The sequence below is a fragment of the Aspergillus mulundensis genome (genome assembly GCF_003369625.1).
Source record: "Aspergillus mulundensis strain DSM 5745 chromosome Unknown scaffold_4, whole genome shotgun sequence".
In the NCBI taxonomy this organism is placed as follows: Eukaryota; Fungi; Ascomycota; class Eurotiomycetes; order Eurotiales; family Aspergillaceae; genus Aspergillus; species Aspergillus mulundensis.
In genome coordinates this window covers 1,331,787-1,346,035 of record NW_020797892.1, presented here as the reverse complement: position 1 = coordinate 1,346,035, position 14,249 = coordinate 1,331,787, and the positions used below count along the sequence as shown (strand labels likewise).

The following is a 14,249-nucleotide window of genomic DNA, read 5'->3' as shown; positions in this document are numbered from 1 at the left end:
GCCTTGTTTCCTTGTTAATTGACGGGTGGAGACGCACCGATCTGACCCTGGACGCTGGGAAAGGGATGTGCTCCATCGCTTGGAGATGGGGACTGAGAGCGGGGATTGGAGTGATGGGGTGCGGAGGGAGCGCGCGAGCTGCACCGGCGGTATTCGGCGTGGTAGGGGTATTGGGGATATCATGGCTTTCTGTGTTTGTTGTTTGATCTGAGAAGTAGGAAATGTAGGGGTGAGAGGGATCTTTGTACGATTGACTTCCCCAGATTGAGGCCCTGGAGGGTGCGGAGAAGCGGTTGGCGTCGGGCGAGGAGAACGTCACGCGCCGTCGGTAACCGAGTTTGTTGATCCCTTGATTATGCTGCATGCAGAGCACAATTTACTATTTGAAGTTGTTGATAATGTATTATGGGTAGTAGATCACGTCCCGGGAATTGCTCTCTAGAAATTTTAATATTCTAGACTCGGCTGGATGGTTTATAAAAACAGTATCTCTCCAAAAGGTAAACATCACTATGGCACAAACATCATTACCCAAAACAACCTCTGTACATAAGTCTAGCAGTAGGCAGGTTATAATGCCTACGCCGCCACACCGTTTCTCTTCTGCATATGCAGTCGCTCATCGTCAACAAGGTTCGGAGGGAGATTCGGGTTATCACCACCCGGCTTGGGGATAGGAAAGTCATCTAAGATACCGGAATCCAGCATCTCATACACGCTCGGGTGGATCGCTGCTCCGCGCGGAATGTCTCTCGAAGCTCCCATGTTTGGCGGGAGACGTCGTGGAACCCATTTCCCTTTCTCTAATTCGAGGCGAGTTGCGATGGGGAGGACCTCTGTAGGGTTATATGTTAGGAAAGAAGAAAAGCGAATGGGAAGGGGGAAGAAGACGAACCTAAAATCCACCATAAGATGACGGAGAAGGCGCTTCCGCCTTGCCCGAAGCGCAGCTTATCGTGAGGTTTGTATGTTCTCTGCGCTATATGGTAGGCTTCGGTGCCTGGCTCCGTATCTCTACACAGCGAGTGCGTCGCAGTCCTCTTCATGTGTTCCACATTCGCTGGCATAAAGTCCAGCTTGCTGTCCGAGTCAGGTAAGTTCAATACCTCCTGGATCATCCAGTCAAGCGGAATATCCGACAGAAGGTGCTTCTGGCGCTTGCTCAACGGCCATCCACCACCCACATCTCCGTGGTTTCCAGCGAACCACACTTCCTTTAGATCCACACAGTCTTTATGCTTCGGGTCGATATGAAAGAGCGCAGGCTTAAACTTCAGCCGACGCTCGTGGATCGAGACAGCATGACGGATGTGTCGTGCCGATGGGCTGGCTATGTACCGGTACGACTTGCGGAAGAAAGGAATCTCGAACTGGCCGACGCTGTTCACACAGTCGAAGAGGCCGAGGAAGTGCACGCCGACGTCGGGGCGACAGAACGTCGTCTTGAATTTCTTCATGTACCGCGCTAGCTCTCGGTCCTCGTCAGTCTGCGGCACATTGCCTCGGGAGCTTTGGTAGCGGCTGAATGTATCCCAGGCAAACGGGACCATTTCTTCGTTTCCACGCGAGAGAAGGCCAATGTTGTGGATCATCTCTGCGAGGAATCGAGCTGTGTACGCGCCACGCGAGAACCCGAAGATGTAGATGTGGTCGCCGGTGGAGTAGTAGCGCATCACGAATTTGTAGCCAGCGATTAGATGGCTGGCAAAAGATACTCCTAGTCCCTCGTCCATCAGGGCTCTGATGCGTGCTTTGAATCTCGCCCACATGCTGAAGCCGCTGGTTTGGCGCGAAGAGCCTCGGACGTAGGTCAAGGTTCCAATTCCAGCTGTAACCACAATGATCAGTTTCTATAGTTCTGAAGTTGCCAACTCGGTCAGCTCACGTTGATAGTAGGCATATTGCCCGGGTTTATGTCTTTCAAGAGATTCATAGATCTTGACAATGTTCGTATCCTCCTCGGTCCCCATGTACTGGTTTCCCGTGCCATCGAAGCAGAGCACAAGCCGCCGCGGCTGCGGACTTGAAGCTGAGTTCGGCAGGCGATCGCGCAGTGGGCTAGTATGGGATTGTGGAGACATGATGGTTTAACTTAACGGCGGTGGGCCAAGACGTTCTGCTCCTCAATTCCAGAGAACGAAGCGGGTTTATAACTTCAAGAATCGCGGTGACGGTGGCAGTGTCCACAGCGCAGGAGCTGAGTAGGGCTGACCACCATTGAGGCATTGCATCCTGTCGCTGCAGCCTCCATCCCCAATGAAGCCTGGTTTGGACGCCGATCACCGGTCGCCTAGACCAGCTGTTCCTTCGTGCCTCATGACTAGACGATGAGTGGACGCCAACATCTCTTCATGGCGGCTCATGCAGGCCTCATTTCCGCCAAGGTGATCTAGCGCACTGATTGCGACTCTGCCCATCCTTCGGACTCTTTCAGCTGGACTTAGTTGATTTGCCAGCGCGCTGGAATTCAAAACTTTGCGGTCTTTGCGGCGAGCCCGCGATCATGATGCAGAAAAGACGCAGATCTTTACTCGGGGCTCGGATTCGGGACATATGAGCTCAATATATGATAGGCGACGACCGTGGCCATATGATCTGAGGCCAACATCAACATTAGCACGTCGCTCGATGGAACTGCGAACCGCGCCTTGACGCTCACCTCAGCGCGGAGTATATCTTTAGCGGGGGCGAATCAGTCTGCTTCTAGCAACCGCTGGGGATGGGCAGATGTCATCGGTGCACTTGATATAGCGCATATCAGGCCATGGAATGCCATGAAATGCACGAACACTGAAATAGGAGCAGCAGGTTGCGGCAAGGAGGCTGAGGATCTGTGAGATGTCAGATTCCGATCTCGACTGAGCGTGGATCAGGGATCATGGCCTTGCTGCCTCGCTGCCTCACTGCCTGAGGCCGCCAACCTTTGCCATCTCCGAACTGTGGACACTGAACTCGGGAATGCATTTCCAGCGACACTTTGAGCGAGCCTCTGAGAAAGCGACATGGAGAAAGAGGGTCATAGCAAAGAGCCCAACGGCCTTGTTTCCGAGACTGCGCAAACAATCCGTCCTGATATGTCAGCACCGCTTTGACGTCGTCCTGACTCTTCTACTCCAACCCCGCCAGATCCATGCCCCGGATTCCTTCATATTCTGGTAGCAATTGCAGTAATCATGGCGTTCGCTCCTACCCTGCACCACGAGCTCGGCTCACAGGTGTCGAAGCCCGAGGCGGCTGCGACAAATCCATTCATTGCTTCAAATGAGACCAGTCTACGCCCCTCTGCAGAGATAAATACAGAACACACCATTGAGCAACATCTGCAGGATGCACCGCGCACTCTGCCTGCACAAGCGGAGCCGGAACAAGCTCAACAGGTATTCGAGCGAGCTCCGTTGCCGGAAACGAGTCGGTACCGCCAGTTGGCTATCACTACGCTGATTGTCATATCGAACCTGGCTCAGGTATGAACCCAGGTTTAACTACATGATTCGCGGGATACTGAGAAGAGTATAGATGATTGTCAACTTCGCTGGTGTTGCCGGTGGCCGAACGTTCATCGAGTCTATGGGCGTCAAGCAAACATACGCCACCTGGATCGCCGCAAGTTATGGGTTAGTATAACCCTACACAGTCCCCGAAGAACAAGTGGAAGCTAAGTAGACAGCCTCACCCAAGGGACATTCGTCCTCATGAGCGGCCGTCTCGGCGACGTCTACGGCCACCGCAAGATGCTCCTTGGGGGCGGCTCCTGGCTCGTCCTGTGCTCATTCATCGGCGCCTTCGTCCACACCAATTTCTTCGCGTTTGTGACGATGCGCGCGCTCGCTGGTGTCGGGGGCGCCTGTATCATGCCGAACGCGGTGGCCATGATCGCGATCACGAATCCGCCGGGGAGAGTCCGGAACCTGAGTTTAGGGTTCTTTGCGGCGTCGGCGCCGCTGGGAGGGTACTTTTCTGCGTTGTTCCTTGGAGCGTTTATGGAGAAGACGCATTGGAGGTGGTTCTTCGTTTTTGTGTAAGCATTTCCCGGTTCTTCTGGTGATTGATCGGATACAGCTGACAGGAAGTAGGGCTGGTCTGATTGCCGTGATATTCGTACCTCTCTGGCTTCTCAGCAAGAACCAGCCGACATCGAGTCGGAACGAAAAGATTGATTGGATTGGTGCTGCTTTGGGTACAAGCTCGCTGATTATATTCAATTTTGTCTGGAAGTAAGCAAATAGGAGCTCAACCAACAACCTGCGCTATGATCAGCCACTAATACTCTATACTACCAGTCAAGCGCCCAGTGTTGGCTGGTCAACACCTTACGAAATTGCGCTCCTCGTGGTGTCGGTCGTACTGTTTGCCCTGTTCATCGTCTGGGAGCATAAGACACCCCATCCTATAATGCCACCCTCCATCTTCAAAGCCCCGTCCTTTGCCATCCTCGTCCTAGTGATCCTCCTCAACTACATGACCGTCGGTACAGTCCTATGGTACCAGCTCCTCTGGCTCCAAGAGATTTGGGGTTGGTCCACGCTTCAATTCGCCATAGGCTGGACACCCTTTGTCATCTGCGGGACATTTGCAGCCTGTCTCGCCGCCTGGCTAATCCCCCGGCTCGCAGCGCAATGGATCCTGGCCCTGGGTACGGTAACGGTGATGGTCTCGACCGTTCTGGTAGCTACAATCCCGTTGAAACAGACCTACTGGGCCCAGATGTTCCCCTCAATCGTGCTGTTTTCATTCTGCCCGGACTTCGTGTATACGGCTGGCCAGATCATCGCTAGCAATACTGTCCGGCGACACCAGCAGGGCGTTGCGGGGTCCATTATCGGGACGCTGAATCTGTATGGGAATAGTCTGGGGCTGGGGTTTGCATCCACGGTCGAGGTGCAGGTTGCGAAGACGTCGGGGAACAACGTAACCGGCTACCGTGCGGCATTGTACTTTGGGGTCGCGATTAGTGCTATAGCGCTGCTTCTGGATGTTGCGTTCGTGAGGAGGGTCAAGGATGAGAGGGAGGGGTGGGAGGAGGGCGACACCGACGATGCGATTGAGCTGACGCAGGGTGCCACGACGGGTGCGCAGGTCTCGAGGCTCGAGGCGGAACAGGGGTCCGTTGTTCAGAGAGTCGAGTGATCGCTGAGTACGTGGTGTCATGAGTTGCGATAACCCAGCCTGACGTTGCGCCGACGGGGACTTGCGACAACGCTGATAACGAACAGCCGAGGTTGTGACATGACCAGGGTTGGGGGTTCTGAGCAAGCTGTCGAAGCGAGCAGCGAGATAATCTTAAATCCGGAACCCCCGGCGATGCAACATCCAACGGCGCGGAGGAATTCCTGGATAAGGGATAGTAGTGGTCAATAGTATTGTTCTGGTCCGAGTCTATCTGCGATCACCGGCGGAGTCGATGGAATTAATCTAACGCTGATACCTAGTAGATAGTGATAGCAGATGGCAACGCCGATAGCGAGCACGGGGTAGACCAGACCCCTCACCTGCACCCTCGCAGTCCACTTTATACTCCCTGTAAACAAAACCAAACCACTAAAACCCCGCCCACGCAGCACATGCCCCTGCCAAGTGCACCCTGTCATACTCACCAGTATGCCACGTACTCCATATGCGCCCGGAAGTATCTCGTCGGTATCTTGGTAAACCCACGGCCCATAGATCCAAACGACGATCAGCAGGACGACGGCCACTCCCTATCGGGCTGTAATCTGCATGTCCTGCTGATCGAGTCTGATTGGCTCACCCCCTGACCCTTCTTCGCTGCCAATTCCTCAGGGCGCACGTCTCTGGAAATTCCACTGTCGATCAGGCCCATGTGAACCATTCATTTCGTGCCATTGCACACGTGCCAAGACCTCCTTTTACTCCGTATACTTGCCATGCGATGTAACCTCGGGGTTGGCGGACTGATACAGTTTTGGTATGGGCCTTGATGGATCGGAGGAGGCCGATCAGTGATAGTTGATACTGGAGCTCAGCTAGACAGGAAGTCTGGCCAGGAGGTATAAGTATCCGTCTATCCCAGCTCTAGGTAAAGATCAAGCGCTCACCACCTCCCCTCATCCCACCACCACCTCTACCGGTATACAAGCCCAGCTCAAGCACACCCAAACGCAAACGCAGCCAGGATGTTCCAAGTCAAGGTCCGCCTCCCCTCCCCTCTCCATCCCCCAATCCTCCATACTAACAACCCCAGACCCTCCTAACCCTCCTCCTCTCCTCCTCGCTCACCCTCGCCCTCCCAACCGAGCTCGTCGACCGCCAATCCTGCGCCTACACCTGCGGCAGCGTCTGCTACAGCTCGTCCGCCGTCTCCGCCGCAAGAAGCCGCGGCTACAGCCTCGAGCAGTCCGGCAGCGACGTGAACAACTACCCGCACGTCTACAACAACTACGAGGGCTTCGACTTCAGCGTCTCGCCGACGTACTACGAGTTCCCGATCATGAGCTCGGGGAGTATCTATAACGGCGGCTCGCCTGGTGCGGACCGCGTCATCTTCAATGGGAACGGGCAGCTTGCGGGCGTTATTACGCATACGGGGGCCAGTGGGAATAACTTTGTTTCTTGCTAGGCGAGAGCTTGGTTAGATTTTGGTTGGGGGAGCGTTGGTGGAGGGGCCTGGGCTAGCCTGCATGTGTGCATAGAGGCTTTGGATTCGCCTGAACTGGATATATCTATCAATCGGGAAGGCCCATGCCAAGGTTGAAACTCACGCAGTCCTTGGTAGTTAGCTTGGCACAGCAATTACCCAGCGCTCACCTTATCCCAGTCCCGTCCCCATCTCTCCTACGTAGTGTCCTCACGCGAGTTTAAGTTCTGGATAACGCGAGGCAAGCACCCCATCCACCTTCGGCAGCCGCTGGAAGTCCGGAACACAAACGTCGAGTTGGGCTGTATCAACTAGGTGTCTCGAAGTAATCCATCAGCAGCCTCGCGCCGATAGGCGGAGTCAGCTCAGATAGGACTGGACGGTAGCCGTAGGCTGTGCCGGAGGGACGCGTGGTGTCGGCTGGGGGATGCAGGCGCAAAAACCGGTTCGGGTTCGCAGACTTTTGCGTACTGTCGGATCTCCGTGGTGCTCGTTGCCGTGGACGACCTTTTCAATTCGAATCGACGTTAGTATGGCTGCGCCGCAATGCGCTGGAGGGGCCAACCGGACGGGGATGTCAGCGCGCTACTTTCTGTGATGGCCATGTTGACCAATATGTAGAGGTGCCTGGGACAATGTTAATACGTTCAGCTAACCTTGAGCTATGGGCAGGAACAGCAGATAAAGACGCCCAGTGCTGGAGCTTTCGTATTCAACAACGAATATATGTACATCTAGACAGATCAAGAACGAGAACACACCATATACCCTATGCAAAACGCCATCCCTTACCAAAACAATGTAATACAGGCTGAGAAGAGAAGTGAGACCACCATTTAAGCCCGGTCAAGCAACAGGGCTTGACCGACTGGCAGGACTCCGTTCAATGGCCTTTCCAGAGACCTCCTCGTAGTATACATAATCGTCATCGTCGTCTTCAATGGGCTGGCCGAAGATGCCTCCCCAAACACCGTCCCAGAGGCCCTTCTTCGTGACGAGAGCACCAACAAGAAGGATGGGCAGCTGCCAGATACTGGCCCAGAACAGGCCTCGAGCGCTACCATTAGCACCTTGATGCTTCCAGAACCCATAAGCCTCCTTCGTCAGCCAACCATTGGCCACTGTGCTGCTAACCAAGAAGCCATGTCCTACGATGCCTGCCCACCAGAGGCCGATCGAGAGAGGAAACATGAGAACCGAGTAGCGCAGGGCGACACGAGCGTTGCGGGCTGGGTTCGTCCAGCAAAGCATCTTGTAGCCGGCTCCTTTATATTCTTCACGGATAGTATGAGATAAGGCGTTAAAATGGGGGAACTGCCAAGCAAAGAGGATACCCGCGAGAAGCCAACCTCCTAGGCTGTTTTCGCCGAAGAGCATGTCCCGCCATGTGTCGTGTCCAGTCGTTGCGCCTTGCCCCGCTGCCGCAACCCAACCCATCATCGGAGGGATAGCACCCACCACAGCACCAACCCAAGTATTGATCACATGCATCCGCTTCAATGGCGTGTAGACAAATGCATAGAGCGCGATGTTAGCGGCCGACAGTCCGGTCACTGTGGGGTTGGTTCCGACGTATAGCAGACCCAGCCCTACGGCGGCCGTTGCGATGGCGAAGAGAACGGCAGCGCGCCGGGTGACAAGACCACGAACAAGAGGCCTATTCCGTGTGCGCGACATCATGGCGTCGTATTTAGGCTCGAAGATCATGTTCAATGTATTGGCGCTGCAGGCGGAGAGGAATGTCCCGGTCGTCAAGTAGAGGAACGTCAAGGTAGAGGTAGAAAGGGTAGGAAGCGGGGCGATTGTAGGGTCGAGAGCAAGAATAGATGATACCGGGTATATTCCATATGCCGACGTCGTCGAGAGCAGGACCAAGAATGAGAGACGGGGTTTGGTGAGAGCAAAGAAGGCGGCCAACTGGCGGCGCAGCGAGGTTTTGGGGAGAGTTGACGAGAAATTCGACAATTGCGCTGAAGCATCTGGCGGTATTACCGCTTCAGAACCATTATTCTGTGCTGCCGCTTCCTTTAAGCGCTTCCTTCGACGATGAGGCAGCTCCGATTGCTCCGGTGATGCGCTAGAAATCGAGGGTTCGCGGTTTGACTGGCTGGGGGAGTTGTTGGGCGAAAGCGAGGTAAACAGCGCTGGCTGCGGGGGCAGGTTGGTCTCGCCCTTATGGGAGGAGAAATACGCCTTGTTCAGGGGCGTTGATTGTGACTGTCCGGTAACGGTCGATTGCAATCGCGAGATGGTGGTGAGTTTGTTGACTGCGGGGAGTATTGGGCGGTTGCGATTGAGGCATTGCGAGCACCAAGACGACTCGCGAGCCGCCCCTAACCTCCGTAAAGAGGTCCGGAGTATCATGACGGCAGATGAGCGCCTGTGACTGACAGCGGAATGCACTGTTGACGTCGGTTGTTGATATGAAGCCAAAGACGGCGCGGGAGAAAATGGTCGGCTTGGCGGGAGAGACCAAAAGCGCAGCCATTTTTGGAAGGAGCCACTAAGAACCCGCGGATGGTCATCGTACCACTACCACGCCTTTTCCTGCCCGTCAGCTTCCCCTCCTCCAGACTTTTAGCTCCAGAGGCAAACTCCGTTAGTGCTCTAACTATCGTCTGCCGCCATCATGGATGTCATTCAAAAGACCCTCGTCGATCCTCTCCAGCCCTACCTTCGCCCCGTCGTCGCGTCGGTGCCGCAACCTGTCCACGATGCGATCGTCTCTTTGATCGGATCGAACTGCCACGACACACTCGTTGTGAACCTTGACCTCGCTCAGAACCCGGAGTGTACATCTCTCGCAATCTCGAAGGCCCTCGGAATCGGCATTGTTGGCGCCAGTGGAATCGTCAAGGTTCCCCAGATTCTCAAGCTCATCCGATCCGGCTCCTCTGCGGGCGTGTCCTTTGTGTCGTACGCGCTTGAAACCGCCAGCTTGCTGATTACGCTGTCCTACGGAGTGCGCAACCAGTTCCCATTCAGCACCTATGGCGAGTCCGCATTCATTGCCGCGCAGGATGTTTTGGTGGGTGTGTTAGTCTTGACATATGCCGGTCGATCCGCGGCTGCGGCTGCGTTCGTTGCCGTTGTAGCAGCGAGCATTTACACCCTGCTGGTTGACACTACCATTGTTGATGCACAAACCATGGCATATCTTCAGGCTGGCGCTGGAGCCCTAGGCGTCGCCAGCAAAGTACCCCAGATTCTTACCATTTGGCAAGAAGGCGGCACTGGACAACTGAGTGCTTTCGCGGTATGAGAAGTTTGATTCGAAACCTAGGAAATATGCTAATGTTATTAGGTGTTCAACTACCTCGCAGGCTCCTTGTCCCGCATCTTCACCACTCTCCAGGAGGTCGACGACAAGCTCATTCTGTATGGATTCCTCGCCGGTTTCTCTCTGAACCTCGTCCTCGCCGCCCAGATGCTGTACTACTGGAACAGCCCTACAAAGACGGAGAAGGAACAAAGAGCCAGGAGGCCGGGCCGCCCAGCCCTCGCTTCTTCCCCTATCCAGTCCTCAGCCTCTTCGGCGGCGGCGTCACCTTCCCCGAAGCCATCGGGCAGGACGCCCACAACTCGTCGACGCGGTTAGATCGTTCAAGATGGTTGATTCTTCTTTTGTTGTCATAACATTTCAATATCCAGATGAGCACATAAAAGATGCTAGTATAACCGCTTTCCAGGTTGTCGTGTTACCGCACCGCCGGCAATATACCCGTAGTCATGTACCGTAGGATATCATTCATCGGCACCACAGGTGAAACCTGCTCCCCTGCCGCAGCACCCGCATTATCGCCCGCACCCTCCGCTTTCCCACCGAAATCAAGGTCCATGTCCTCCTCTTCCTCTTCCTCACTCTCCTCATCATCCTCCAACACCCTCCTTAATCCCAACTCCGCAACAACACTCTCAATCCCCCTCTCCCTCTCCTCCAATGTAAAATTTCCTCCCCAAGACCTCTTCCTCGCCTCCGCATTCGCCTCAACAGGCGCCCACTCCCACAACGCCGCAAGATCCCCCTCGCTGAGCCCGCCCGCTCCAGCCCCCGTCACACCAGCACCAAGTCCACCAGCCGTAGCCGACGGAAGCGTAGAGAACATCCCCGCACTACCCGACGAAGACGCCGCATTCTGCGCAGCTGCATTATCGGCTTTCCGCCCGCGACTCACCCAATCTTCAACCCGGGGATCGAGCTTCGTGCGCAGGAGCTGCTCGAGTGTATTACCATGCGTCTTTGTAGGGAACTCGGGCGCTGGAAGCGCGGATATGCTGCGTAGTAACTCGTGGTTCTCGGAGAGGTGCGTGGAGATGCTTTGGAGGTTGTTGGAGATGATGCTCGCTTGGGTTTGGAGGGAGGGCCTGCGCACGAGGAATATGTGTTAGCATTTAGCATTGGGGCGATGGGGAGGCGTGGAGTGAAATGAAAGAATTTGCGCACCATGATGGTAACGGGTCGGATTGGTTTAGACTTGTGATTAGCGAGCCCAGGGAGTGCGTGAGTTGGATTAGGCGTTGGCGGGATTGCTCGAGGGTTTTGATTTGGTCGGGGGAGGGGGTTGTCATTTTGACTTAGGGGTTTTTGTTGACTTTTCCTCGGTCGTTGGGGAGGTAGGGGATTCGCGAATGGATCTATGAGCTGAGAGATTGTCGTGGTAGAATGGGGAAGTCGAATTGTTTGCTCGCGGTGGGAGAGAGGTGAGGGGAGAAGTTGAAAACAGCTGCCAGGCCGGAGCTAAGGTCTCGATCTCCGCACGGGTGCACCACGCGCAATATCCGCACGACAGGTACCACCACCAGACTACCTAAGGCACGATGGGCTTCGGACTCAGACGCTACGGGTAAGCCGTGCTTCACCGGCCGTCATTACTCTGGCTATTTCGATTTCACCTAAATGCAGCTCATCTCTATGGCATTAGCCATAAACAGCATCTCTACATGCCTCACTAGCCGATTTACAATTCGCAATTGCAGCACGCATTCACAATGACCTTCCTTATCTCCTAACGACCCTTTTCGCGTGGTGATTGTGGGACCCGGAGTCGCAGGGTTGACCCTCGCGCATGCCCTCGATCCCGCGGGCCTCGACTATGTCTTAGTGGCAAAGGGGTCGTCGCACCACCCTGGGGGCTCAGTATCACGCTCATCCGCACGCCTGCCACATTCTGCATCAGATCAACTGTTTCGATGTGGTCTTGGCACAGTATACGACGACGGAGCTGTTTTGTCTCCGCGGGCTGGACGGAAACATCTGTCACGAGCAGTGGTTCTTTGAGGCAATTATGAAACGGTATACGGCCCTTCCAAAGTACGAAGTTCCAGGGCTTACGCCGGGTGTAGTAAGGGCATACGACAGTCACGCTCGAACGAAGGGCATCACTACAGACACTGTATGATAAGCTACGGGATAAGTCCCGTGTCATCGAGCGGTGCCGGGTCCAAGACATCCAGGAGCGCGACGGGAAGTCCACGTCCTTATCGCTGACGGCAGCAAGCAGAGGGGGGACTTGGTGGTAGGCACGGATGGGGTGCACAGCGTCGTGCGGGAGTTGATTTGGAAGGGAATGAATGAGGTTATACTGCATTTCATCTCTGCCGCTGAGAAACGAAGTTCTACAGGGCATAAACCAATCCCTCTTCAGGGCGCACTGCACCAGTGGAAAGTTTCTCCCATCCCCCGTATATTCCATTCTCTCCAGCAATGCCCTGTCCATAGACTAAACCCATGTCAGGGATGGCAGAGGCACGATGTGCTAACCATTCCTTCCACCTGCACGAGACCTCTCCGAAATACCTTGCAGCTCCCTCCCGGGTGATGACTGTATCCTGGATGCCAGAGGTGTTGTACTGGATCTTTCCAAGCGATTGCATAGCTGCACGAGCAGCCTGGACTTCGTCTGCCGTGTACACCTGAATCAAGTCAACGGAATACCTCAGACTCGAATTCAGAGAGACAATCATACCTTCTGCTGACTGCCCACCTGCAGAATGACAGGTTTGCACGACCGGAGCGCCGACTCTTGAACATTCTGGCATATCCGACTGAGGACATTGTCCCGCGCCCCACAGTCTACAATCACCACCTTTGACGGCTGCAGACCCTCAATCCACTCAGTTGCTCGGTCGATTTCCGTATATGCCAATGTCTTGGACCAACCCGCCCAGCCTTTTCCATCAACCACCTCCTGCAACGCACCAGGCGACGAAGTGACCTGCACCAAACCCAAGGGTCCACTCTCCCTGGGCCTATCGAAAAGACACCACGAAAACGACCGTGCAACCTTGGTCGACGCCCCCAAAACCACCACAACAGCAGACGAGAGATCCGCATCGTCCGCAGACCAGGGGAGTCCACTCGCGTCGCCAAGCGGATGAACCGGTTCTCGTGCGCGCGGGTCAGGAGAAAACACATACTCACTGAGCAGGTATCCGGCGACCCAGACGCCTCGGAAAACCGTTCCCCACGCCCTCTCATCCGCCTCGTTCTCTTCATCAGAGTGTACACATTCATAGCGATTGTATATAGGCATCAGCTGTTGTCTATGGCTGCTAACCTCAACCCAGTGTCCTTCAGGCTCACTGCGTTCCAAGCGCAGGAGAGCGGGCGACGTGGAGGTTGGCCAGTATCCCCAGATCAGGGAATCCGGGATGATCCCAGGGACATTGCTCTCGGTGACAGTGGCGTATCCCCATGCGGGGACGATGCCCCAGGAGGCCTGGTCGTTGTATGGGGCCGGCGCGGTGGGTGGGACGGGGTACGTTTTCCACCTGTGGCTGTCAGGGACGAAAGATATAATTATACACTGTACAGCCAGCCGCATACCAATGCAGTAGATCTCCCCCACGGGCGTAACTGAGGTTGTTCGAAGTCAATCCTAGAAGGATCGGTCGCGCACGGAGAGACGAGGGAGGTAGGTTGTGGTCTGGAGACGAGGGAATGTTCACCACGGCGTGTTGGCGGTTGTCGGCCTTGCAGACCACGTGGATCATCTCCGGTTCCATTCTGATAGCTGTGATGAAGTGGAAGAGTGAGAAAGGGCTGTAGGATTGAAGCAGTGGCCTCTTCTCTTTTATTTTTCTTTGTGCTTTCTTGCCTGCCCCTCCTTTAGTCCTGGAGACGATGTGTGTATGCAGGGCCACTGTGCCACCGATCCTCCGCAGTGGACGGCGCACCACACCACACGCACTTGTCCCGTACCCTCGGTCCCTAACAGTGTCACCAGCTATCTATGCGCGATGCCATGGCCTTTTCATCTATACGGAGTTAAATATAGAAGATGGTCTCTTGGTAGCCGCTCTTGGGAGAGAATATGCTAATTATATCCTCTTGGCTTTGGGCTGGTAGTGCAGTAGCCTGAAACGAGCCGGCGCGTAGTGTGCCAGCCTGCCCAGGCGCCAGAGATTCTGTGGATATATAGTCAACTCCTCACTCTTTTCGTTATTAGTCTTTGAGATCTCCGAAGAGTTTCTCTTCTACTTTCCCATGATGCGAGATGATCCAAGCGTTTGATATTAACTAATTAGTCTTCGATTCAGGGTATCTATTCAACATTTAACGTTCAACAGTCGGCAAAAGGCATGATGTGATATACGTGAGGGGTCGATAAGGGTTTGTGTGGGCATCATAAGGACGGGGGAAGTGAGATGGGGG

The 14,249-nt window shown here is 54.8% G+C and overlaps 7 protein-coding genes across 7 annotated transcripts; 3 read left to right on the top strand and 4 right to left on the bottom strand.

Moving 5' to 3' along the window:
- Window positions 1-579: 579 nt before the first annotated feature.
- On the bottom strand, window positions 580-2,081 carry DSM5745_04961 (T6SS phospholipase effector Tle1-like catalytic domain-containing protein; the record flags this gene model as incomplete). Its single annotated transcript, XM_026746977.1, has 3 exons — window positions 580-836; window positions 896-1,828; window positions 1,886-2,081. 3 exons carry the CDS (start codon window positions 2,079-2,081, stop codon window positions 580-582), a joined length of 1,386 nt encoding a protein of 461 aa, XP_026604457.1.
- A 1,092-nt stretch (window positions 2,082-3,173) lies between these two features.
- On the top strand, window positions 3,174-5,127 carry DSM5745_04960 (uncharacterized protein; the record flags this gene model as incomplete). The annotated part of the gene is made up of 5 exons (XM_026746976.1): window positions 3,174-3,464; window positions 3,517-3,614; window positions 3,668-4,018; window positions 4,074-4,214; window positions 4,281-5,127. 5 exons carry the CDS (start codon window positions 3,174-3,176, stop codon window positions 5,125-5,127), a joined length of 1,728 nt encoding a protein of 575 aa, XP_026604456.1.
- A 1,007-nt stretch (window positions 5,128-6,134) lies between these two features.
- DSM5745_04959 (extracellular guanyl-specific ribonuclease RntA) lies at window positions 6,135-6,577 on the top strand (the record flags this gene model as incomplete). Its single annotated transcript, XM_026746975.1, has 2 exons — window positions 6,135-6,149; window positions 6,203-6,577. 2 exons carry the CDS (start codon window positions 6,135-6,137, stop codon window positions 6,575-6,577), a joined length of 390 nt encoding a protein of 129 aa, XP_026604455.1.
- An 864-nt stretch (window positions 6,578-7,441) lies between these two features.
- Window positions 7,442-9,083, bottom strand: cox10 (protoheme IX farnesyltransferase; the record flags this gene model as incomplete). The annotated part of the gene is made up of 2 exons (XM_026746974.1): window positions 7,442-8,928; window positions 8,987-9,083. 2 exons carry the CDS (start codon window positions 9,081-9,083, stop codon window positions 7,442-7,444), a joined length of 1,584 nt encoding a protein of 527 aa, XP_026604454.1.
- Window positions 9,084-9,224: 141 nt separating this feature from the next.
- Window positions 9,225-10,193, top strand: DSM5745_04957 (putative monosaccharide-P-dolichol utilization protein; the record flags this gene model as incomplete). Its single annotated transcript, XM_026746973.1, has 2 exons — window positions 9,225-9,851; window positions 9,900-10,193. The coding sequence occupies 2 exons, from the start codon at window positions 9,225-9,227 to the stop codon at window positions 10,191-10,193; spliced, it is 921 nt and encodes a 306-aa protein (XP_026604453.1).
- Window positions 10,194-10,293: 100 nt separating this feature from the next.
- Window positions 10,294-11,164, bottom strand: med8 (RNA polymerase II mediator complex subunit MED8; the record flags this gene model as incomplete). Its single annotated transcript, XM_026746972.1, has 2 exons — window positions 10,294-10,960; window positions 11,040-11,164. 2 exons carry the CDS (start codon window positions 11,162-11,164, stop codon window positions 10,294-10,296), a joined length of 792 nt encoding a protein of 263 aa, XP_026604452.1.
- A 1,047-nt stretch (window positions 11,165-12,211) lies between these two features.
- On the bottom strand, window positions 12,212-13,600 carry DSM5745_04955 (DUF2855 family protein; the record flags this gene model as incomplete). Its single annotated transcript, XM_026746971.1, has 3 exons — window positions 12,212-12,508; window positions 12,562-13,366; window positions 13,422-13,600. 3 exons carry the CDS (start codon window positions 13,598-13,600, stop codon window positions 12,212-12,214), a joined length of 1,281 nt encoding a protein of 426 aa, XP_026604451.1.
- Between the last annotated feature and the right edge of the window lie 649 nt (window positions 13,601-14,249).